This window comes from Eptesicus fuscus, chromosome 17 (genome assembly GCF_027574615.1).
Source record: "Eptesicus fuscus isolate TK198812 chromosome 17, DD_ASM_mEF_20220401, whole genome shotgun sequence".
NCBI lineage: Eukaryota > Metazoa > Chordata > Mammalia > Chiroptera > Vespertilionidae > Eptesicus > Eptesicus fuscus.
This window is the reverse complement of record NC_072489.1, coordinates 46,359,249-46,386,176: the sequence shown is the minus strand read 5'-3', so window position 1 is coordinate 46,386,176 and position 26,928 is coordinate 46,359,249. Positions and strand designations below refer to the sequence as shown.

Here is a 26,928-nt window from a genome sequence, read left to right as displayed (position 1 = left end):
GTTGGTCATATTTTGACATTCAGCCTTTAGGTCTTTAATTCCAAGCAATGGTATTTTCTTTACTGATGTGCACTGCCAAGGACTGTTTCCTCATCTATAAAGTAGATTATGTCTGTGTATGCTGGGGTGGAAGGTGGGTTAGCTAGTCAAAAGTATGACCCTGTCAATTCCAAAATTTCAACTGAGTGTAAGAATATTTATTTGAAATTCCCATTGCTTAATTTATGTGAATACCACCCTCCTCCTCCCTTCCTTGAAAAATCACAGGAGTGTCATAAAAGAAACTCATATTTATGTATAGTAAAATAGTACACCATATGCGTAGATAATCCATACTGACCTTTTCAAAGCTCAGCAGTTGATAGCCCTATAAATATGAATAATCAATCATTTCTAGAAAAATAGATTGATCATCCATACTCCACTCAGGTGGCATATCTTGTAATTACAATGCAAGACATCCATCACAGTGATGTAAAGGGGAGACCAATATGCCAGGAACTTAAATCAACTGAAATCTTTCAAGGAATTGGATGGCTTCCATTTCATTAAGACTTACTCATGCTCCCAGCCCTGGATTTTTATCTCCCCAAGTTCAGGTATTCTGATAGTGACACTGAGAGACTAACTCTCCTCAAGGGGCATTTACTTCTGTCACCTGAAACACAAGAATGCTTTGGGAAAGGTAGGAGCTGATTGAGATTGTAAAATAGGGAAAGAAATAGAATTGCTATTTAGATCATACAATTTAGATCATACAATTTAAAATACACTTTAAGAAATGACTTTTAATGTTCTAATGGTTCAATATTAAATAAAAGTTTTAGAGCTTTGTCTAAAAAAAATTAAACAGACTTAGATGGGGAGACTGAGGGTCTCTCCTTTAGTAAAACTGTATGGTCTTTGTATGAGTCTTAGCTCAGCCCTGGGCAATGGAAGCCATGGGGCTAAATATCCTAGGTTGTGTGGCCCATATTGTGTGGAGCAGAGCAAACTTAATTGAAGTATCTTCCCTAGTTCTCTCGGTTCTCTTAGATTCTTGCTGTATTTAGTGGTCTTCGAATCCAATACATTCATGTCAAGTCTCAACTAAGGTATTTTCACCTTATTATCTCTCATTCATTTCATGGAGAGATCATGAGTCACTCCATTTTAAATTTTAACAAAACAGTTAACTCATCAAAAGTGTGTACTTGTTTGAAGAGAGGAAAGTTGAAAGCTCATTGGAAAAAAGACAACAGTGGGAGGAGACTTTGATGAATGTCTCTTCCCTCTCTATCCAGCCTATGCATTCCTGCCATATTCAAATGCCACCTCTCCTGTAAGTCATCCCTGATTGGAGTACTCTGAGTAGCAGGTTATCAGTGATGTTAAATCAAACATTCTGCCTACTCCAAATAGTTTACAGTTATTTCATGGATCATAAACTACATCAAGTCAGATTAATTCCATCCCTTCCTATGAAAGGATTTCTAGACAGACAGAAGAGGGAAATATGAGGCGTATGATTTACCTATCAGCAAGGCACCTGACATGGTCTACCACAGCACTCTTGAAAAAAAAAAAGAAAAACTATGAGCCAGGTGCTAGTAAAATTATGTGGCTGAACAGTACCTAATTAAGGCATTAAAATCAACCATGAGGAAGGGTGTGAGTAGTCAGCTGCAAGGTTCTGCTGTCTGCTCTTTCTTGTTCTTCATTTTTATTAATGACTTGAAGACATGAAAATAATGGTCATCACTGGAAATCACATTTTCTGATGACACAAAGCTGGAAGAAACAGTCAATATATTTGATGGCAGAATCAGAACCCAAAAAGGTCTTGACAGAATGAGAGACAGGCTGAATTTAATAGTATGTGACACAACAGGATGAAATGTCAAGTCTTCCCTTTGTCAACTACATAAGTACTATATAGACGAAATGGGACTCAGTGAAACTCAGCTTAAAAAATAATAACAATAATAATAATAATGAAAGCTTAAGCGTTTTCATATATAATGCGATTAATATAAGTACACATTTCAGAGAGACCAAAATATTTAAGGTGACGTGAGAATGCATTAATTAATACAAAATTATGTATATTATCTAGAGCAAAAGTGGAAATATCCTGGTCTATGCTACATTACACTAGATCACAGAGAAAATTTGTAGTTAGTTTTAGATGTCATCATTCAAGAATGATCTAAACTACATACCTCAATGTGCAGTAAACTTATAAACTTTGGTGGTAATAGTGGAGTTTGAATCTCTTGAAATATTAAGTAAAAATATGTGTTCATTGGCATATGTGTTTATATAGAGAGAAAGTACATATATTTTATCAGATTTTCAAAGAGGTTCACGGTTCCCAATGTTTAAGAACCACTGAAAAGGAGAGTGATCAAGATTGTGTACTGAAATGAATAAGAGATCTGAACTGTAACCTTGAATGAGACCTTATTGGAAAAAGGTCTTTGATTTACAAGTTAAAGATCTCCAGTTGAATTTATCCTGGATTATCAGGATTAGCCTGAAGTCCAATATGACCCAGCAATCCCTCTTTTGGGTATCTACCTAAAATACTTGAAAAAATTTATTTGTAAAGATATATATTCATTGTAGCATTATGCACTGTGGCTAAGACATGAAAACAAAGTGTCCCTCAACAGTTAATTGAATAAAGAAGATGAGGTACATACATAATATGCAATACTACTCAGTCATAAGAAAGGATGAAATACTGTCATTTGCAACAACTTAGATGGATCTTGAGAATATCATGCTAAGCAAAATAAGTCAGGTTGGAAAAAGTCAAAAGCCATATGATTTCACTCACATATAAAACTGAAATCAATAAATGAACAAACAAAACTCATAGACACGGACAACAGTATCGTGATTACCGGAGGGAAAGGGAGGTGGGAATGAATTAGTAAAGGGCAAAGGGGATCAAATATATGGTGAAGGAAGTGAACACACAGTGTGATATACAGATGATATATTATAGACTGTATACTTGAAACTTTATAATCTTATTAGCCAATGTCACCCCAATAAATTTTATTAAAAATATACAAAGAAGAGATACATGGAGAGAGGAGAAGGCCATGTTTAGAGAAAGGCACAGATTAGATTTCTGAGCTCACAAGTCAAGAAACAGCTGGAGCTAACAGAAAATGTACTAGCATAGAACAAATGAACCCTAGTACACTAGAGTGAGTGCAACCCTGCTGTCAATTTAACCTTGGACTCTGGCCTCCGGAATTGTGAGAGAATATATTGCCATTCTTTTATCCACACAATTTATGGAAATTTGTTACAGAAACCTCAAGAAATTAATACTGATGGCTATATAATTTGAGACCACTTTTCATCTATCTATTTATCTATCTATCTATCTATCTATCTATCTATCTATCTATCTATCATCTCTCTATAAGTGATATAAAAACTATGGCTGGTTTACCTGGAGATAACTGAGGAAGGGGTAGGAATGAGAAGTCCAATAAGAAGCCATTCTAGGGAGATCTCTTGAGTATTAAAAAATAACAAAACATGAAAGGGTAAAAGTTTAAAAAATATGACAAATCTTTCCAATAGATAAAGTTAGTCCAGAGAGGAAAAGAATGCTCAAGCATTAGTAAGCTTAGAACTTCAAGTTCAGGCTTAACCATCTCCCAGAGCTCTTGTTGCAGAGAACATAAGCATCATTCAGGTGCATAGCCTAATTGACCCTGAGCCTCTAAGGATGTTCATGATCTGTTTATGATCTCAGAGTGCTCATTTCAGGACTGAACACAGAAATCGGTCTCCAGTCAGGACTTGTGGACTAATGCAGGTTCTTCTCTTCTGTTATCTTGGCAGGTGCATTATTTTCATCTATATTTCTTTGGCTTCTATCCCAGATTTTCTTACATTGTGCATCCCAGGTCCTTCCCCAAACTATAAATAGATACACTAATATTTTCACTTAGGAGTATGCTAATCTCCTTGCCATGTGGTCTCTGCAACATGCCAGATGCAAAATGTTAAACATTTTATGTTAGGTCTATCAGTTTTGTTCATTTTCTCATTGGACCCAACTAAGATCAGTGGGATAAAAACCCTTAGCAACTTTCAGACAATTAATGTACTTCCCCTATTTCCATCCATTATTAGTTCTAGGAAGAAAAGGTTTATTATGGGGTCCCTCCTGTGGGGCATAAGTGACTCTGACACAGGGTCTCTCTTTTGCATAGATCTGGCTTCCCTAACTCTGCTCAATACTATCTCTATCCATTTCTCTTCTGATTAGAGGTCATGGAAGCTGAGAAAATGACAAACATAGCAAACTAAGCAGGAGATAAAATAAGGACTAATTTAAAGTCAAACATTTCTCATTCCTTTTCATAACTACACTGAGAACAGAAGTTGAAATTCATGCCAGGGTTTGTGGAAGTGAGCACTTGGCAAAGAAATTATGGTGACCATCATAGGAACCCTTGTCTATCACTTTGGGGTGATAAATATTGACAAGGTCCACTTAATTCTGGATTAGGAAAAGAGAAAGTCCATTTTCTAATTAAAAAAGAAAAATAAATTTCCCATATAAAAGTTTCTCATCCTATGAAAATGTTCCTTTAAAGTTAGTGGAACTCACCCCCCACTTGTAATCCTTTGCAGAGGAGGTTCACATACATCAACTGAATATGAAAACCAAAAAAAATGTGCAGGACAAAGAAACCAAAGACATGGGATATCCTATCTAATAAAAGAGTAATATGCAAATTGACCGTACACCCACTGCATCAAACAAGCCACGCCCACCAGCCAATCAGGAGCGAGTATGCAAATTAACCCAACCAAGATGGCTGCAGCCACAGAGAGAGCAGGAGGCTTGGGTTTCCCTGGCAATGGAGGAAGCCAAGCTTTCTGCCTGCCCTGGCCTGCCTTGGCCTCTGCTTAAGGCTACAAAGTTTCAATTATAGAAGATAAATAAATCCCAAATACCAGGGCCTCTGCTTGGGTCACCAGGGGGCATGGCCAGCCTGCAAACCACCACAGGCCCCTTACCCAGGCCACCCCATGCCCCAAGGGAACCCCCACCCTGATCTGGGACACCCCTTAGGGCAAACCAGCTGGCCTCCACCCACGCACCAGGCCTCTATCCTATCTAATCCTCCTATCTAATAAAAGAATGATGTGCAAATTGACCATCACTCCAACACACAAGATGGCTGCCCCCATGTGGTCAAAGATGACTGACCCCATGTGGATACAAGATGGCCACCACAAGATGGCCAGCAGGGGAGGGCGGTTGGGAGGGACTAGGTCTGCAAGGGAGGGCAGTTGTGGGCGATAAGGCCAGCAGGGGAGGGCAGTTAGGGGTGACCAGGCCGGCAGAGGAGGGAAGTTGGGGGTGACCGGGCCTGCAGGGAAGGGCAGTTGGGGGGACCCAGGCCTGCAGGGGAGGGTAGTTAGGGGCAAACAGGCTGGCAGGGGAGAAGTTAGGCATCAATCAAGCTGTCAGGGGAGTGGTTAGGGGGTGATCAGGCTGGCAGGCAGAAGTGGTTAGGGTCAATCAGGACAGCAGGCATGCATTCAGAAATGCATTTCTAGTCCCTCAGCAGTCCTGGATTGTGAGAGGGATGTCCGACTGCCTATTTAGGCCCGATCCTACCTGGCAGTCGGAATCCCTCGAGGGGTCCCAGATTGGAGAGGGTGCATGCTGGGCTGAGGGACACACACACCCATGCATGAATTTTGTACACCAGGCCTCTAGTCTCTAATAGGATAATGTGATTCCCAAGTTAGGTGCTATCTCTTTCAGAAAGTCTTCTGTGACTGTTCTTACAACACTGAGCTCTATTTCCTCAGAAGCGCAAATGCTCCTGTTATCTCTAGCTCAGAGGTTCCCCACTGTCTGCATGAGAATCACCTAGAAGGTTTGTGAAATTTAAGTTTTCCCATCCCTCAGATTTTCAGAATAGCATTTTAGGTGCCTGATTATTCATAATTCTAAGTCCCCGGGTAATGCTGATATTGCTGATGCCAGAACCACCCTTTGGGAAATACTGCTCTAGACAACTATTGATAATTTCTTTATTTTTTCAATATTTTTTATTTTTTTAGTGAGAGAGAGAGAGAGAGAGAGAGAGAGAGAGAGATCTATGAGAGAGAAACAAATTGGCTGCCTGCTCCTGCACACCCCCTACTGGGGATTGAGCCCACAACTCAGGCATGTGCCCTGACCAGGAATCAAACGGGTGACCTATTGGAACATGAGATGATGCTCAATCCACTGAATCACACCTGCTGGGCAGTGATTTCTTAATGTTCTTGTTTTGTTAGTCAAATTTTTGTCAACCAATTAGAAAGCTCCTAAGGCTGAGAAAGATTCTTGTATTTCTTTGTACTTCCTAGATCCTTTCAATAGTAGTTGCTTGACCAAAAGTGGCTGATTATTATTGATCATCTATGGAACAAGGCAATTCCTAACATAGTCAAATCCACTTTCATCCATAGTCCCATTTCCTTGCAGTTACAAAACAAACAAAACCAAGAAAACCCATACACAATTTTGAACTCTTCCTCAGAAATACATTCCTAGTCCCTCTTCTTATCTCAATGTGTAAGTATACAGGTAGGCAAAAGTCGATTTACAGTTGTGAGTTGAAGGAACACACAATTTATTTTTACATTATTATTCATTAATTATTGTATTATGTAAACCTACTTTTGCCCACCCCTGTATTTTTTTTTTTATCCTTACCCAAGGATATGTTTTTAAAATTGATTTTAGAGAGAGACAGAAGGAGAGAAACATCAATGTGAGAGAGAAGCATCAATTGGTTGCCTCCTGTACATGCCCCAACTGGGGATCAAATCTGCAACCATTTGGTCTATAGGTTGACATTCCAACCAACTGAGCCACCAGGCCAGGGCCCACCTCTGTAATTTTGCCAACATAATCAAATCTGTATAATGTGAAATAATGTATGAGAAAATCTTGAGAATCTCAATGGACAACAAATGTTCATTACCATCACAATCATTCTTATTATTGGAAACTCCGTGGACTCAACCCAAGGCCCTGCTCAGCTAGGGCTTTCAATAAGTTTGGTTCCAAATGCTTTTTGAAACACACTAACTTCAAACTCAGGGATTTCTTTGTTGCACATGTGAAAGTGTGTGTGTGTGTGTGTGTGTGTGTGTGTGTGTGTGTGTGTGACATCTAGAACAGTGGAGAAAGCACATACCTCATACATAAATAGAGATGACAGTCTGTAAACAGGTAGCCTACCCTTTAGTGTCCCTGAAGAAGTTTCTCCCAATCACAGGACAAAATAAATGAATTCTCTACACCATTTCTCACTATATTGATTTTTAGAAAAAATCAATTAAAATTTATTATTTCTGGTTTTCTTTTTCTTTTTACCTTGCAACCTAGATTTTTTTCATGAGATATTTTGGCTCTACTGAAGATTCAGCTTCTTGCACTCTATAAACCTAAAAGTCTCTCTCTCTCTCTCTCTCTCTCTCTCTCTCTCTCTCTCTCTCTCTCTCTCTCTCTCTCTCTCTTTCTCTCTCTCTTTTAACTCATCCGGTGCTAGTGTGAACCTGGCCACAGAGTATCATCTTGGACCTATGTGCTGTTGTTTAACTTTTAACATACAGATTGTCTGGGCATGATAGCAAGAGTGCTAGGCAAGGATATAGACTTATATTTTCCTACTCTTCATCTGCCACTAAATTAGCTAGCTGACCTTGAGCAAATCATTTCATCTTTCAAACTTCCTTACAGAAGATGATTTTTAATCCGTGACATATATACTCAACAGATGGGATGCAGAAATAGTCTAGACAAAACACAGCCCTTTCAAGACAATTTTCAAGAGTTTATTTTCTTTCAATTGCTATGTCTACCTCCAGGTGTACAAGCTATCTATCTCCTGGTGACCCCATACAGAAAGGATTTATCTAGAGTAATTCATCTTTGTCTCCACTGGAACTTCTTTCATATAACAGATGCTCAATAAGTAGTTCTGGGTTGATTAATGGATGGAATTAATCTATCAAACCATTTACTTCTTCCAAAATTGGGGTAATAGCTTTATCTGCCCTTATTTCTGGGCCATAGAACATGGCCTAGCTATGTGTCCTTTGGGGTTCAGAAGGACAAAAACAATATCAGGGAGAAAATAGCAGCATCTTCACTTTTCCTGGTTATCTTGGATTGTGCTAGGCTTTCCACAAACAACTGTGATTTGCTGGGACTCTAAATAATACAGCTTCCCTAGTCCACCATCCAGACCTCAGTTAGCCTTGTGGGGAGGGGAGTAATTAATTTGAGGGAGGAAGCTGGTTTGTAAAAATAAAAGATTTCATTAGAATTCCACACACACAGAGGGTTACCTACTCATTAATTAAATGATTTCAAAAGGGATCTTAGTATATAATTGCTATAATTTAGGTGGAAACAATGCCACACTAAATGTAATTATAGGAGTAGGCTCTGTAAAGATGTTTTTTCTCTTTACCAGAGAGCAATTCTGGGTCAGCTGATTCTCTTCTGCATAGTAATCTGGTTCTTTTTTCCATCTCTAATTATACCAACTTTTATCAAATAGGTATCAAAGCTGAGATAAGTTTCAAGGAGACAGTGGTTGACCACATCTCTCAGAGAGAAAAAGGAGAGGATTCATTACTAGGAAGCCACTAGAAATGTGCCAAAGAAGATAAAACAGTGCCTAGACAGTACAACAGGAGGGTTTCCCTGCAGACTGACTTGTGTGGGGACATCTGAATGAATTCAACTAGGATAATGTTGTATTGTGATGGACCTGCCTCAGGACCTATCCCTTCCCCTTATTGTCCTCCATGATGATGAAGTTTATATAAAAGCCTTCTAAATAAAGCCTGCTAATAGTATTCAAATCCAAAAATCATACTACTTTTCAACTGCTTGTTCTATTAGTTTTCCCCTGAGTCCTTTTAAAAATATTCCCATGAAAGTCTAGTTCTCTAGACTTTAAAGGTTATCAGAGTATTTCCCTAAGATAATGCAAATCTTCCATTTTCTCCTTGTGTTTTGTTTGTAGGTTTTTGTATTATGTAACCACAACACTATAGGTTTTGAGGTAATTCTATATTCTTGATTTATTCTTTTTAATTTCAATTTTTAAATGCTAACTTCTCTGTTATGCCCTCCATGATCATTCTTCCTCCTCAGTTCTTTTCCTTTCTCCCTGACTCTATTGGATCAGATGAATTATCAGAATAACAAAGATGATGACGTATCCTGGTCCCTGGAGAAATGATCCTGCACCCCACTGCCCATCCCCAGGGACAGCTTAGCTGTTCTCATTGCGCCCATATATATACTAGGATGATGGAGTCTAAACTGGGCTTTTCTGGTGGCCAGCAAGCTGGAGGGCAAGCAGGACCTTCAATTTATGAATGAGGGAGAACCCCTGTGAGTGTCAGGGCAGAAAATGAATTCTCCCATTGGTCCAGATGTTACCTCCATATTGGCATGTAGATAAATGTGCCCCGAACCAAATGCTCTGCAATCACTTGGTCTGGCCACATGCAATCTCCTTCATTGACACACAGGATTTATTTCTCATTCCTCTAAGTAAACAGTTAAATCTGCTGTGGATTCCGGTGAGTCACACACCATCTTCTACACCGCCTCCATCCAGGACTCAGAATTAGCCATTGCTAGGAAACGGCATGTCTCAACTCAATCCTTTCCCTCAGCCTCAACTCCTTTCACGGGCTGCATGTCATTAATTTGAGAGCAAATTATTAGAAACCCAGAAAACAGTTCTGAAATGCCTGCAGATTTATGATGAAGTCATTCCACAAAAGGTCATGGGCAACCTTGCTATAATTAAATCTTTCATTAATTTTTAAAATACACAATAACTTCTAAATGCAGCATAAATTAACCAGATGACCTTGAAGAAATTAGTTAGAGCACTGTTTCATCAGAAGCCTCTACCTAGCAATTTTCTTAATTTTTATTCTTTGAGTGGGACTTGTGTCCATTTTCCATTCTTGGATTGGGTTCCAATAGCCCATTTATTCGCGGTGATTTAGTATTAATTCACTCGGAGCTTGGGAAGGGATGGTGGGTAGGCAAGACTCTCCTTTCCTTTAGGTGACAACCTCAAAAGTATGTAAGTGTGACCCACACAATCACCCCCTGGGACGCAGACCCTCTATTTCATTAACTGGGTGATACTTTTTTTTTCATGTGTACATTTTGATAAATGGTTTCTCTTTTCTCATTATAAAAAATGCATTCTCATTATAAACATTTTGAAAACTTAAAAAATCTATACATGAGAAAATTGAAAACCCCTTGGAGGTAACCACTTATAATATTCTGTGATATTCCCTTCTATTCATTGAAAGCACCGTTCTTTCTCAGACAAGGCAAACAACAATTTGAAGCTACAGCCAGGGTTCGAATCTTTGGAACTTAGAGAAACTCTGAGGTTTATGGTAGTATCTTCCCTGTTTGGCTCAGTGGACAGAGAGTCAGCCTGTGGACTAACGGGCCCTGGGTTCAATTTCGGTCAAGGGCATATGCCTGAGTTGTGGGCTTTATCCCCAGTAGGGGGCGAGCAGAAGGACGTTGATTAATGATTCTCTCTCATCATTGATGTTTCTATCTCTCTCTCCCTCTTCCTTCCTCTCTGAAATCAATAAAAGTATATATTTTTAAAAGCCTCAGAGTTGGATTATAGAGCAGATGCCATGCACACCAGAACTGAAATGAGCCTCATACAAAACTGATATTCCTCCTATAAGAAGAGGAAGAGGCTTTATAACATAAATATCCCATCAGCAGAGATCTTGTTCGTGCCAGAGTTCTGCTCTTAGTACACTTAGGATCGTGCCTACCTTGTAGCGGAAACTCAATACATACTGTTGAATAAAGATAGAATAATGTTTTTGAGAGGAGGAGCTTGAGAGGTGGACCCCTGAGTCCTTTCTAAAACATTTCTTTGAAAGTCCAGTTCTCTCAGAAAGGCTTCCCACGCCTCCTCTTGCCTCTTCCTTCCATAAGCCCTCCTTTCTGCTCCCACGGAAGAAGCTGCTGAGGACAGATGTTAATTCAAAGGTTAGCCATCAGCGGCCAGAAGTTGTAGGTCTCCAGAAATCCAGGCCACATTCCTGGCTACTGGTGTGCATCCATGCCATCCGATTGTTTTCCCATTAGGGTGCAGATGGGCTTAGTGGTAAAGGAGGTCAGCAGCTATAGGGGAACTGCATTGAGTCAAAGTGAGACATGAGCTAGACCTTAATAGAAAGAGGCAGGGGATCAATAGCAAGGAACCCTGCAAGCAGAGCCTGTGTTAGTTACATGATATGATGATCGGTGAGATGGTGGAATGAGGCAGGGAAGAAAAGGCACCGGAGAAGAGGAGGAGAGGGGACTGAAAGGCATTGGAACTGAACAGGCGAGAGAAAGAAAGCTGACTTTTAAAAATTAAGTAAATCATCCTACGCCCGAACAACTTTGATTCTTTTCTCCAAACTTAATAAGCTCTGTGAATGGGTTTGAAAGCTTCAAGTCCATAACAGAGGGTTAGAAACTGTGGTCTGTGAACCTGTAAGAGATGAGTTGGGTGATGAAGGAGACCCTAAGAGATAGAAACAAGAGGGCAAAATGGATATTCAGGGTGGCATTTAGGAGAAGAGGAAATCAGTTAAAAGAGCTGTGAGAGAGTAGCCACAGGAGGGACACCTGGTTTTCCTACGTCATTATATTGCTTAGTCTCCTACTTTGTGTCAAATCCCGAACCAAGAGCTAAACACATCAGAAAAAGTGTAAAATGCATCCCTTCCCTTTAAATAGTTGCAGTCCAGTCCAATAGCATCACTCACTCAACATGTGTCTGCTGAGCATCCCTTATGCACAGCCTCACACCCCGTGCTGTGGGAGATGAGGGATTAAGACAGTTGCACTTGGTGAATCACTTACAGACTAAAACAGACCTCATGCTCTAACTGCAAAGATGACCAATATGCAAAACAATTAGGAAACTCCAAAAGAAAGGTGGCAATCCAAATCCCCATGGCCCAGCAATTCCACTTGTAGGTATGTAGCTCAGAGAACTCATATTCCTGGAGGTTCTTGTACAAAGATAGGACAATACTGTTTGTAGTAATGCCAAACCATTGATAGGAGAATGGGGAATAAATTGTGCATATTCGTTTCATGACAGAATTCCATGTGGCATTGAAAATACCTGGACCAGATGGATATACCCCAAGATCAATAATATTGAGTGACAGAAGCATGCAGGAGAATGATAGCATTTAGCTACCTTATACATTTATAAAACACTCACAGCAATGTCACGTACATTTGTACGAATAAGTAGATATGCATGAAATGTATCCACACATGTATTAGAAGAATATACATCGAATTCATGGCACCCATTGATTTATGTAGGATGTAAGGATAAAAGGTCTGGAAAAGGGCAGTACCTAGAGGACTAACTCTACCTGGGATGCCCTGCTTATTTCTCCTAAAAATCTGAAGCCCAAGTGACAGTGTGCTAATATTTATTCATTCTAGGTAGTTGGTACAAAGGTGCTTGTGACATTATTCTTTGTACTTAACTGTATATTTAAAACCTTCAAGAGGAACTGTAAGAAACGCAATACAAGTATAAAAGTGTGAATGTCAAATTTATACTAAGCATCACACATTCAAAATCTTACAGGAGCCAGGAGGACAACTTAAATGGACAGTGAGTGAGCTGAAGCAACGGGGGCAGATGCATGCACACCGGGTAAGAGATGGGGCAAGAAACAGCACGTCTGATCCCAAGTGGGCAGCTACCATGCAGCTTTAGCAGGCTGGTGGGTGATGGGCATTTGTGCTCAACGTTGCCAGATGTTTCTGACTTTGCAAAGTTTGCCTCAATAAAAAAAAAAAAAAAGAAAGAAAGCAAATTAAATATAGCTGTGAGCCAAACCCTGAGGCATAAGATAAGAATTCAATAAAAGTAAACGAGGAGGAGCTGGGTGAATAGTGGAGGGCTTCTTGAAAGAGGTGACACTTGTCTACGGGTTCTGCCTCAGATATGAGAACACTTTTAAGCCATTCCAAATGATCTGTCTTTCCAATACTTCATACGAGGGTGCAAGGGGAGAAGTAGTTTATGGGTAGGGGAAGGTTGTAGAAACTGCCAAAAATGTCAATGATATTTGTAACATATTCACAATGGATGAAGCTCCAGGTGCACTGTTGTTCAGCGTCTGCAAATTACAGCCCATGGGACAAATCTGTCTGCTACCTGTTTGGAGTGGCCTAAAAGCGAACAATGGCTTTTGCATTTTAAATGCGGGGTGTATGGAGAATGCGGGGTGTATGGAGGATGGGAGGAAGCACATGAAGAACAATATTTCATGACGTGAAAATGGTGAGTAATTTAAATTTCAGCGTCTACAAGTTGATGCCCACTCATTATGTATAGCCTATTGCAGCTCTCACACTACATTGCAAGAGTCAGGAGGCATAACAAAGACCCTGTGGCCAGAAAATTTAAAAGAGCTGTAAGCCCATTTCTTAATCATCAGACTAGGAAGACTACAAACATGTCTAATATCCCTGGATGGAGACTATGGAACTTAATCCCCACACCCAGGTGAAGAAACGTGAGCTCAGACAGAAGGTAAGTAAAGCACCTAAGTTCACATGCATAGCTAAGTGGCAACATGAATGCTTTTCCTGGAGCATCAACCTCCAAAACTCATGTCCTAAGCCACCACTCTATCCCCACTCAGCAACCCATTGGTCAAAATAAGCCTTTTCCCCCCAGGTCACTGCCAGCCTCCAGTACATCCCAGTGTCATCCAAAAGCCCCTATGCAGGCACACAGCCGGCTTCTGTGTTCCTTGGCACCAATGACAGTGGGCCTCTGAGTGGATGGCAAGTCTGATGACACCCTGAGGGATGTGAATCCAGCAGCCAACCCGAGAGGTAACGACTTGGGAGTTCCAGTGGATTTGCCGATTTCTCGAATCACTTACTTTGGGCAAAGGCAGGTCAGGCTCTTCCAGCAAACAACAGAGAATGGGAAAACAGATCAATGGAAGCAGCCCTGGTTCATTTCCAATGACTTCATTGAATGCAGTTACTGGAGGCTAAACAATGCATTTAAGCTCGGGGCTGGGGCTCCACGTTGTGCTAAGCCTGCCTTCAAAAGCATGTTCCCTGCTAAGCATGTGGCCACGGGTTCTTAGGTGGAAAGAAGGTTTTTGCTGTTTCTTTTTCCCTTTAAACCTCTGCAGCTTTGGGGTTTGCATAATTTCCTAGGCAAAAGCCCCCCTCCCGCCCCCCTTCACTTTGGCTACAGTTCTGCTGGTGGAACAATGGATCAGAGATATAAGCCAGTGAGACTGGATTTATGCAGGGAGTTAGCAAGGCAATCAGCCCTAGACAGTCTGCTGAAAGCATCCCTAGTGCTTCCCACATCACACTCTCCCCTGTGCAGACCAGGCAGCATCCCACTGCTCACATTTGCTGACGTTGCTCCCCCTCCTGGAATGCCCCTCTCTCCTTCCTCCCCACAAAGCCAAGAAGTCTTTGTACTGCTCTGTCTTCAATCACTTCTTAGATATCCAATGACAACTACAATTTGGGCCATCCCTTACCATTTAATTGTCCTATAATTCCTTCACATATGTCATATCCCTCCAAACGTTGGTTTGTATGGGTTGCTGTGACGTGGTGTCTAGCAGCACCGTGAACACTCATCAGTACTTAGTGAATACTAACAGCCTGCCCCTCTCCCCACACATGGCCCTTAAGGGACTGAACACACCTTGGAGAATTCTAGCACCTTTCCTTAAATTTCAGCTCTGAGCCCGAAGTTTGAAATTCACATGGCAGCTTGTTGGGAGATTTCAGTGAAATCAGCTCTGAGAAAGTGCCCAACCAGACACCTGACCAAAAGCAGGTGCTGAACAGACACAAGTGAGCGGCTGCTCGCTCCTGGGAAGCAGTGCCTCTGCCCTTTCTTCCAGGAAAGCTGTGCCTCTCCTTTGGGGGATTTCTTCTTTTCTGGGAGGCAGCTACGTTCTCCCCCGGCCTCTGTAAAAGATCAGCTAAATCACAGCCAGCTGCTTCCAACATTTCATATCAAGAAAGAATTTTCAAATGTAGCTTTGAGCATGCAGGAAATCTGTTTCCCCATCTGACTCCACATCTGAGCCCAGCAACACAGAGCTTTCCTTCAAGTGCTAATCTGGGGGCAAACCTTTCAAGAAAGAGTGGACCAAAGAATCTTGGGGCTCTAATAGCCACAGGCATCTCATCAGCTGGAGGGTCGCAGCTTACAATGGCAATAGGCCCTCTGGCTTGTCAATCAACCAGCCCTGTCCTCCACAGTAAGTAATAAGAACGGTCACATTTCACTGTGAATTAGGCTAGACTAGATGGTTCCTGTCAAGGTTACCAGGGAAATGTTGAAATAATAACATGTGAAAAGACAGCAAGAAAAGGAGCAATAAAAGTAAGCAAACCCCAAGCCTGCAAGCTGGGAACTGTTTCTCCCACACAGATTCCCCTGCACAGCTGCAGTGTTAGATTTCATACCCCTGAGCAGGGACCTTCGGGAGGACTGGAAGCTGGAGAAAATCAGAAATCATTCCCAGGAGGGTCCTCATTCTATAGCCGCCCTTTGTGCCACATGCCATCCCACCCTGCTGCTTTCTCACCCCCTACACACACATCTGCACACAGACACAGACCGCTCAGATGGCTACCCAGCCTCCAGCCCCCATAACTTGCAACTACTGGATTCTGATCACAGCCCTTCAGAATCTCTAGAAATCTACAGGCAATGTCCTAAAATGCGAAAGCCATGGGCCAGAGAAGCCACAACAATCAAAACACTGGTAAAATTATTAAAGACCATACCTTGCACCGGTTAATTCATTCACTCATTCGTTCATTTATTCATTCAATAAATATATACTGTTAAATCTTCAGTGCTAGCACAAAACTGATAAACACACGGCACTCAATGAACGAGATATCCAAATATTCTTTCTCATGGGGACTTAAAGTTGAGTGTGCATGTGTGTGTGTGTGTGTGTGTGTGTGTTTGTCCATGCATACACATGTGTGTTTGTGGGTCTGTAGTAAGGGTGGATGAAGGTGGAGGGGGACCATACTAAATAAACACTGCCATTTTTCCTAATATTTATTGTCTAAGCTGTTATCAAGGTAGACATTTATAGGGCTTGGAAAGCATATAGCATGGAGACCAAAACTCATCTGGTGCATTAAAGGAAGGAGTGCTAGAAAAAAATGATACTTAAAATAAGACTTGAAAGATATTTAGAAGTCTGGTTGTGCATGTGGGAGGAAAAGCACTTTCCAGGCAGATCCACAAGCAAAGGCCCTGGGGCAGGAAGGCACCACTGGAGCAAGGAATAGAAGTCAGAAATAAGATCCTAGACATGGGCCAGTGTGAGTATGGGGTTAGGACATTCAATGAGTTTAGATTTTATCCTAAAGGAAGTGGAAATATCTCCATAAGTTTTTAGAATAAGAGTGGTGTTACCATATTTTCAATTTGGAGAATATCAGTCTGGATGCAGGTCAAATTCTTAAAGTAAACTAAATCCCTTCATAATCTCAACTCTTTACACCCAAGCATGCTCTTTCGTGGTTCCTTCCTTTGTATGTGTTCTGTCCTTTGCCTTGAAATAATTCACTCTCTCCAAAAATAATTACTGATATTCTGTCCTGTGCCAAACCTCCTGCTAGGTATCCAGGTGACAGTACTCAACAAACTGCTAAAAATGTGTGCTTTCTTTAAGCTTACATTGCCTTTAGTCAGTTTTCCACTGGTGAACTACTACTGAAACTTTCAGACCAACTCATTGTCACCTTTTGTATGTGAGAAGTCTTCATTTGCCTCTGTTCACTCCCTGGTTATATAACTAGGGTTCCTTGATGATTAAAGTATCCCCACTCCCTACAACACATTGGCCTGAGAGGTCCATAAAAGTAGAGAGAATTGTATTCTCTTTTATATCCCTCAAGAGAATCTAAAATATATTTGGATCTTATTAAATGTTTTTGAATAAATAAAGTGTGTATTAGCGTTCTCCAGAGAAACAGAATAAGTAGGATGTGTGTGTGTGTGTGTGTGTGTGTGTGTGTGTGTGTGTGTGTGTAGTTCCAAGATCTTTAGGGTGGGTGGGCAAGCTAAACACACAGGAGAGCAGTGGTTGAGTTCCAGTCTGCAAGCTGGCAGGCTTGAGACCCAGGAACAGCAAGTGTTTCAGTTGGAGTCCAAAGGCAAGAATAAATCATGTTCCAGTGTGACAGCACCAGGCAGGAGGAAGTCTCTTTTGCTCAATGAAGGAACAGGATTTTGTTCTAGTCAAGCCTTCACCTGATTGGATGAGGCCCACCCACATTAGGGAGAGCAATCTGCTTTACTTAGTTTATTCATTTACATGGCAATCATATCCAAAACCACCTTCACAGAAACACCCAGAATAATATTTGACCAAATGTTTAGGCACAACATGGCCCCGTCAAGTTTACACATAAAAACTATCACAAACTGTTTAACATTTAAATCCTCCAAATGAAGTTAACAAGATACATCAGTAAAACCTTTTTTTCTCCTTGACTACAGCTAAGCTACAGAGTCAGAGTTAGCAGAGAAGGGAAGGATATAGAAGGATAGCCTACATCAGTATTAGGTTTTGGTGAAATTGCAAGGTTAAGCATTTTATCCCCAAATGGTCTCCCTGTCCTCATAGTTCCTAAGAAATATATAAAAGTTTTTGAACTCCTGCTTTCATTCTTGCCATTGTCATTACACGAAGAAACAGCACTGGTCAGCCCTACCTAGTGGGCCACTTGATTTTAAAATCCTTTTCAAATCTAGGACAGAAGCAGAAATTGCCTCTTGACAACCCTTTTAAGAGCTCACCCTCTGGCTATGTGAAGAGCCCTGGAAAAACTTGTGTCATTTTCACACTAGAAAAATGTTGAATTTAATAAAAAGTTCAAAACAGGGAGCCTGAATTATTTATACTTGGGTAGATGACTGCTGCCAAACTCATCTTCATTTCATGAAAGGACAAATCCTTTTCTGTCTTATAAGAAAATTATGCACTATTCTAGCTCCTTTTCTACTTACTAGCATTTAAAATATTGCAATAAGCAAGGTAGAAGTAGGGGCAGAAACTCAGCCACACTCTTACGGAGTTTTAGTAGGAGGAAAGGGAAATAGAAGTGCTATCTAGTCTTTTCAGTAAAGGGTTTGGCCCTGAGGTCAATCTCACATCCATGTGACCAGTTAAACTCTATCTGAATCTGAGGGAAAAAATATTAACATTAAAGACTGGATGAACAGAGAGTTTAAACTGTGGCCTTAAATTTGTTAGGGAATGCCAGGTCATGTAGAAATTAGAATCCATGTGATATTGTTCAAAGTGATGCCCAAGAAGAGTATGCAATGAGTTCAATAGGCCTCGTAGAAGAGAATGTAGGAAAAAATCACATTATGAGGTGAGGAGAAGCCCAGATGAAAGGAAGACCAGCATGTCTCTCTGGTACAGAATCAGGGAATGCCTGACTGTAGGACCATGTACATCTTCGCTGCCTAAGATGCTGGGACAATTAAGATTTGGATATGATGAGCAGTTACATCTACCTTGATAAATTGAAGCAGGCTGCACAACCTTCCTGGATGTATGTACCTTGCCTTACAGAATTTAGAACTCAATACTTAAACTCTTTGATATCCATATCAAATAAAGTCCTAGAAAAGATGAAGGTTTTCTATTTATATCTAGTGATTAAGTGAAGGATGAGAAATAATTTGGAAGTGTCAGCTCATGGTCAGAGAGATCCTTCTGAAAAAAGATGGTGGTTTTCCTAATATTCCATCCACTTCCTGGAATTCACATGAACAATGTCTAATCTCTTGGCAGAATATTTTGAGTAACATGATATTTTTATATCACATTTATTGAATGTATAAACATGCAATATGCTAATTGACCATCACACCCTCACAAATATGGCAGTGCCCATGGCCAATAAGGAGGGAATATGCTAATTGACTGCCACACCCTCAAAGATGGCAGCACCCACAGCCACAAGATGTTGGCGCCCAATCCCCTCAGCCCCACCAGGGTGGCAGGTGCACGGCACGGCTGGGCCCGCCCCCAGATGGGCTGGGCTGCTCTGCGCCTGCCTCCAGAGTCCCCCAGTCCCTTCAGCCCCCCAGCCACCCAGAGCTGGCCCGAGGCACAGGCAAGCCTCAGATGGTGGTTGCCCAGCCACCCAGGGCCGCCCGAGGCTCAGGTAACCAGGACCAGCTGAGGCTTGCGCTGTTGGCAGTGGCAGCAGCAGAGGTGTGATGAGGGCATTGCCTTCTTCTGATCACCGGGTCACCTCCTGACCCTGAGGGCTCCCGGACTGTGAGAGGGGGCAGGCTGGGCTGAGGGACCGCCCCCCCTCCAGTGCATAAATTTTCATGCACCAGGCCTCTAGTATATATATATATATATATATATATATATATATATATATATATAACCACTATACTAGTACATATATCTATATCTATATATTTACTGATTATTTGTATTTTAGAAAAAAAATTACATTATGTTACTGCCTTCAAATATCTAGAACTCAACTCATACTTATGTTATATATTGTTCTGTATCCATCAAATGATGTAGCTTTAGACTCTAAGCATTAAGTACTGCTTATGGTTTGTACAGATAAACTTGCATCCAATATTGTTAACTCTTAGTAAAGTGATGTGACAACTTAGTCATAGAGTCTGATTGTTATTATAGGATTTCAGGACATGGTACGAGCTGGTGTAGGATCACCATAACTATTATCCCATATCCCCTACATACATACATGCACACAAACATACACAGGCAGTCAACTTTTTAGGGATTTAAATTTGATATACTTTTAGAAAAATATATCATTATTATTTTCTTTAATATTCAGAAAGTAATTCATGGCTTTTTACAACTTTAAGATCTATATCCCACCATCTATTCACATTGTAAAGGAATGTAGATAAATTTTGACAACAAATTAATCTAAAGTGGAACAAAAACAACTGTAAGCATAAGTGTGTATGAGTGAGTGTGTGAGAGTGTGTGAGTGTGAATGTGACAGACAATAGGAGTTTCTCTTAAAATATTCCATATTTTTAGTGTGTTGGCTGTTTTACTTCTTCCTGTCCCTGTCCCTAGTATCTTACTGGAATGTTTTGGAAAGAAAAAAAGATGTAAAGACATAATATTTCTGTTTATTTGGGTTTTGGATGAATGGAAACTGTTACAATACTATTTTAAATTCTGTTAGAAATCTTAACATTTCAATGAGTAACCTAGCTTCTCTCCTCTGGTCTGTTGATCAGAAGTATTATGTACAAGCATAAATATTTCCATTTTCCAGTTGAGAAAACATCAGCTCAGCGATTGAAATGCTTTGGTATAGGGTTCCCTGGGAAAAACCATGGCCTTGGTGGGTTAGAGTAGAACCCAGGCCTCTGGGTTCCTTTAGACCAAAAGCAAAAGAAGTACTCACGTCATGATCTGGGTCTCCACTCCAGCCTCCACCAGAGCCCCGTCGACAAAGAGAGGAACCGGAGTGAAGCCATACTTGTCCCAGGAGTGGCCCTCGTCAAAACTCACCCTGGGTCAGAAACAAGTACACGAAAGAGACAGCTGAAAATAAAATCACACTCTTCTGCAACAATTTTTCAGGTTATTAAATTCTCCCCCGCATTTCGCTGTCTGGCAGTTTGGATTATCAATAGGGAATAATCTTCAACATCTCTCCATATTATTATGAGATTTGATCAAAACTGCATTTCCTGGCCCAGGCAGAGACAACACCAGGGCTGCAGAGATATTTCAACATATTAGAATAGAAAACACAACCTAAGCAAGGGAGCTTACTGCATGGAGCGTCACGTTTCAAGCACTCAGAATGGAACCCGAGGTTCAATTTACTGCACAATCAATTCAGCCCTTGGAGTTTTTGATACAGATAAATTGAGTAGTGCCGAATGTACCCAAATAGGAGGGGGAGGGGTGTGTCTTTCAGGTCATCTCTTAAAAAAAGCAATTTCCTATTTGTTCAGAATGGATGTTAGGATCATTTTCCCTCCCTGATGCCATTTTAAGAGGCTTTTATGGATGAGTATTGAGTGTCTGAGATGTTCTGGGCAGCAGTGTGCCTTCTTTCCTCCAATGGTAAGAGGAAGGTCTGGCCTTTGTGGATACCACATCATAAACTCTTTAAGGAATGCTGCTAAGGACTTAAGCAATTCTGAGTACTTGTTTCCTTCCCTTTCTTGGAATTATCAAGTACCTGCCTGTTTTGACTTAACCAGAGGACACAGTCCAAAGACCATCTCCTCTGGAAAGCTTTTCCTGACACCCTTCATTCTCTGTGATCCTTCTTGGCCAGGTTAATTAAAAAAACAAACACACAATAGTTTATTGATGTTTAGAGAGAGAAAGAGGAAGGGAGAGGGAGAGAGAGAAACACTGATGTGAGAGTGTAATATCAACTGGCTTCCCACTACATGCACCTTATTGGGGATCCAGCCCTTAACCTTGGCATGTACCCTTGACTGAGAATCCAACCAGCAACCTTCTGGTGCACAGAATGACACCCAACCAACTGAGCCACACCAGCCAGGGCTTGGCCAGGTTAATTTTTAATTGTTCTCTGACTCCACAACACAGGATTCTCTGAGTTCAATTGTAGAGACTATTTTCCTATAAGACCCATGCCTTCTTCTATCATAGCCCTGATTGATGGCTTCTTCACTTATCTTGAATCTCTCATTCAACATTATAATCTTGAGAGTTCAGAGGGTTCATGCATGTCATTTTCACGGAATGACCCCTTAACTCCAGCTAGATATATTTATTGCAGTGCCTCTTTCCTGATATTACATATATATTATCAAAAAACATGTCTGACTTCCACACTGAACCAAGAGATTTTTGAGGTCAAAGACCATGCCATTCGTTTTTGCATTCTTAGTACTTAGCAAAAAAAAAAAAAAAAAATGGCACGTGGTACTATATAAATGTTAAATTAGTGCATGAATTAAAAAAATAAGGAATGATTGAGAGCACTCTTCTAATCCACCCAAGCATTTTTTTTCAAGCATCTACTTATACTGGCATCGGTGAATTGGATGTGTGAGTCTCTTCCCATTGCTGGTCAATCTACTCAGTCTGCTCTCTATTTATTTACTTCTTTGATTCTCTCCACCTCTCCATCTCTTTCTCTGCCCCACTGTCTTATCCTGTCTTCTCCAATATACTGATTAAAAAGAATTATAAGGTCAATCTCTTGACCCATTAGAATAATTAACCTCTCAGACAATTTTTGTAATTATGGTGTACCTAGGTCTATATCCAGAAACAAAAAGTAGACAGTTGTTCACAAAAGTTTTATGGATTCCTAATTTATCACTGTATGCCTTGGCATTAAAAAAAACTTTCTAAGATGAATAATTCCTAATGCTTGGCTAATTATTAAAAACAAAGCAAAACTTCTAAGGAAACTTCCAAAAATACAACATGAAAAAATTTAATCTCTTGAGTATCAGAAATTTGTCTGACTTGCCACTTGTGACAGAGATTCGCTTTTGTGATTTGGAGTTTTCAAATGGTCTGAAGTAACTATATTGAATAGTATCCCCATGAGACGCACCTTTTCCTCCTCAGTTCAATAGCTCATTAATGGCCAAGACAAAGGAATTAGGAATTCCTTATTAGGTCCCCAGGTGAAATCGGTAGGATTGCCAATACTCAGAGAGACAGGAGGAAAGTTATAATTGGCCTCTAAATAGTGGCAAGACAGGACTATCAAATCCAAATAAAATGAAATTCATTTATCAAATATTTATTGATGCCTAATGTGGCAGCTCTAGCAGTGCCCTCTGTTCTGGGGATATAGCAGTGAACAAGAAAGGGGGGCCCTAGCTTCAGTAGGACTTAAGTTCTAGTTTGAGGAGACAAACAATATGTAGATAAATGGATATAAAAATATGAGTTAGAGAAAAGTCATGAAGACAATTAAAATAGAGTGATGTGATGGAGAGTGATGGAATAGCTACTTTGTATTGGAAATTTAAGAAAGTCCTCTCTGAGGGGGTGACATTTAAACAGAGATCTGAATGATAATAAGGAACTAGCTGTGCAAAGATCAAGGTGAGAGCCATTCCAGAGGGAATATCTAATGTGAAATGAAGTTGCTGTGTGGGAGGAACTGAAAAATGATCAGTGATTGTAGATTAATGGGAAAGGAAATTAGCAGAAGGCAATGGAGTCAAAACGATAGGGCTGGGCCAGACCAGAAGGTCCTTTTTGCCAGTTGAAATGGGAAAAATATGATTTGATTAAAACTTTAAAATATAACTTCCTGTGTGTATGTGTGTGTGTGTGTGTGTGTGTGTGTGTGTGTGTGTGTGTGTGTGTGTGGTGAGTGGACTGTCAGGCCAAAGTGGCTCAGGCCAAAGTGGATGTAAGAACATAAATTGGGGGGAGGTTTGGCAATAGCCAGAGACCAAGTCAGAGTGGAGGTTTGGACAAAGGTTATAACAGCAGAGATAGAATGAGATAGAAAGACTTAGGATATTTTAGAGGTGAAATAAATAGGATTTGGTGATAGAATGTATATGACTGCCTGTGCAGAAGAAAGAAATAATGGACAATGTGAATTTGGAGGGTGAAGCAACTGAGATGGGGAAATGGAAAGAAAAAGAGAAGCAAAGCTTTTTTCTATTTGTTTCTGTTTGTTCAACATCAGGATTTAAATGCGTTTTGGGCTTCCAAGTTGTGACCCTGTCAAGGAGGCCTTTGGATGGATGGATCCGCATTTCTGGGGAGTGATCAAAGCTGGGAATGTAGATTTACAAGTCACTTATAAGTAAGACCAAATTAAAGCATGATACTTACTTTTATTTCTTAAAAAGGCCCATAGTTGGAGAAAGGAAAATAGTTACTAATGATAAACTCAAGCTAAACAAACCAGGGTCATTATCAGTTTCAAGGTAAATACTACCCGTAAATGTCACTATGGTGAGAGGTAATCAAGCCACTGAGTCTAGCATGTGTTCACAGACAGATAGCATGCATAATAAAATAAATTATCCTTCTACCAGTTCCTAAATACTATGTTCAGTTTCAATCACTGTAGAAAACTGACTGAAAATCAACGTGATTAAAGGTAAAAAGCAGGTTGTTCTAGAAACAGGTTGTATGACTTGAAGATAGCTTAGGAAAGAGAATAATAGAGCTAAATAAAGTACAATTGCCTTATAATATTTTTAGGCAACTTTCAAAATAGTTAAACAAACAAAAACAATTATACCTATTGACTACTGAAAATGTATAATGTCTCTGAATAAAAGTTGAAAAAATATAGTTAAATGCATAAAAATATTAATTAAGAATACAGATGGAATAAGGGAGAAAATATTTCCATTCTCATAATTCTTCTAAAGATCGGAGTCAAATATTTGTATACCAGAATATAAGCTCCCCAAATTTTTGTTTTGTTCATTGGTATATCCCAACCCTTACACTAATGGTGGATAATTGGTATATGCTCAATGAATATGTGAGGAATAAATGAAAAACGTATATCTCTTGAACTGCATATCTGATTATTCTCCAGAACTTGTAAAGACTGGACAAAGAAATCTCTTGAGGTCCTTTCCAACTGTGGTCCTTTCCCCAAGTCTAATAATCACGTGCAATTCTGGAGCAAACATTCTGCATAGATCTGTCCAGCAGATCAAGGACTGATGGAGAGAAGTTACAAGTAGGCTCATTATTGCTCAGCACAAAAACAATCTTTCATGAGATGGGAACTCTTTGTCTTGGGTATTGCATGTTGGTCAGCACCATGGCATCCTGGTGAAGTAGACAGAGCCTCTTAGATGTCACAGAGATATTTGCAATGCTGGGTTTGTGAAAGTAGACTACGTGTCTTCTAAGACCATTCTATGACTTTATGATATAGAGATAACTTCCACTAAAACAGAACAGAATCTTCCAGGAACAACCAGAGCCCTCCCCAGAAGTGTCTAGCACAGAAATAGAGTTATAATGGTCATTGCAAATCAATGTCCCTCCCTTCCATGAGGTGTATTGTTCTATTTTATTTTATTTTATTGCAATGCATGAGGTGCTGGCATTTTAGCCACTGGGAAGGTCTTCAGAATAGCAGATGCCTTTCCCTTCAAAGAGACACATATTCGGTGAAACTATTGTTTTCCTGTGAATGTTTCTCTGAACAAAAAGCTGGTGCTCACAACCATTTATAGAAGAACAAAGGAACAAAAAGGCCAGGTGATGTTTCACTTTCAGTTTCCAAGAACAACCCATTGAAAGGAGACACTGACAGCTTGTCAGAGCTAAGCGAACGATAGGATCCCAGTCTACCTGCCGATTAGTAGTTCTGTCTATTGTGAGTTTTCATTAGAGCACTGAAGCCATGGGACTCCATTGTTCACTTCACCCTAATGCTTCTAACATACAAAGGTAATGCTGGATGGAAGGCTAACTTGAAATACCACTTAGGTTTTGAATGTACATCTAAATGTACCTGGTCACAAATAGATGGGTTCATTTGTATGCTGTTTTGTCTTCATGCATATCTAGCTCCCTATCATTTCAATTTATGGGAAACCGCATGCCTTGTTAACTTAGCTAAAGTTTCTCCCATTTTACAATTATGACACCAATTTTCTCTAAAAGGCAATGTAGCTATTATTAAATTTGAGAGCCATAATACCTTTGTGTGAGAGTGGGTAGGCTGGTGTCTTTTTCCTATGCAAATATATATATAGCTGTATATAAAATGACATCAGTCTGAGACATACAATAGAAAATAACAATGAACTAATTACTTAACCATTCTTCCACTAAAAGTGAGCTATGTGTTTACCTTGAAGGTTGTGACTTAATTAGAAACTACTGTTAATGAAGAAAATGAGTTGGAGTTTCTCAATCTTGCAATTCATAAGCAGGAGACAAAATCAGTCAAGAATTTCTTAAGGAAACATTGATGATAATGATATGGTCAAGCCCTTATAAAACATTCACTTAGCATTTGAAATGGAAGTTCAAAGGAGAATTCCTGAATTAGTTATTAGTGTTTGTTTTCTAAAACAATAGCTGGCATTTAACAATTGCAGGCATGCTTTCAGAAAGACATTCATAGATAAGCAAGCAAGCAGAAATCATGGGTGGTGTCCAAGTTCAGGGAAACATTTGTAGCATTTATGACAAATGACAGTGTCAATGTCCTTTATATGAAGAAAATCCTATCTCAAAAGCTTAGTTTGAAAAATCATTTTTTATCCTGTGTAAGTTGGAGTAGGCAAACAATTGGAGAGTGGTACTATCATTATTATTATAAGAGGTAATTCAATGGGAATGCGGTTTATTTTTATTGAGCTTTATAAATATTTTTCACCTAACAGAAGAGATACATCACAGAATAAAAGGAAACTCAAACTTAGTATTGATGACTTGAAAGGCATGATTTGATCCTACTTACATATCCCTGAGAGAATATTAAATAATTTTCCCAACTTAAGATGGTTTCCTTCCAGAAATTTCCAGAAAAGTACTCCATCTGAAAATGATCAGGTCCCTGGAGAAACTGTTGCAGAACAGACTGCAGGGTCAGATGTGAGGATGTTAAGATTCGACAAAACCCAAACTCTTTCTAGTTCATCTGCTCCATACTCTTCTTTCAGGCCAAATATCTTCTCCTCTTCTATCACCAAAAGGAAACAACAGGACAACACCACCACAAACTTCTTATTCCCTTAAAACAAGAAAACGTTTGTGCAAAAGGCTCTACAAACCCACCATTAAGTA

At 40.0% G+C, this 26,928-nt stretch overlaps 1 protein-coding gene across 1 annotated transcript in view; it reads right to left on the bottom strand.

The window, feature by feature from the left end:
- The window catches only part of SORCS3 (sortilin related VPS10 domain containing receptor 3), a 529,174-nt gene that overhangs the window by 46,913 nt on the left and 455,333 nt on the right, over positions 1-26,928 (bottom strand). Inside the window, exon 14 of the mRNA XM_008144282.3 lies at positions 20,594-20,701. Within this exon, the coding sequence (XP_008142504.2) occupies positions 20,594-20,701 (108 nt within the window). The remainder of the gene's footprint in view (positions 1-20,593; positions 20,702-26,928) is intronic.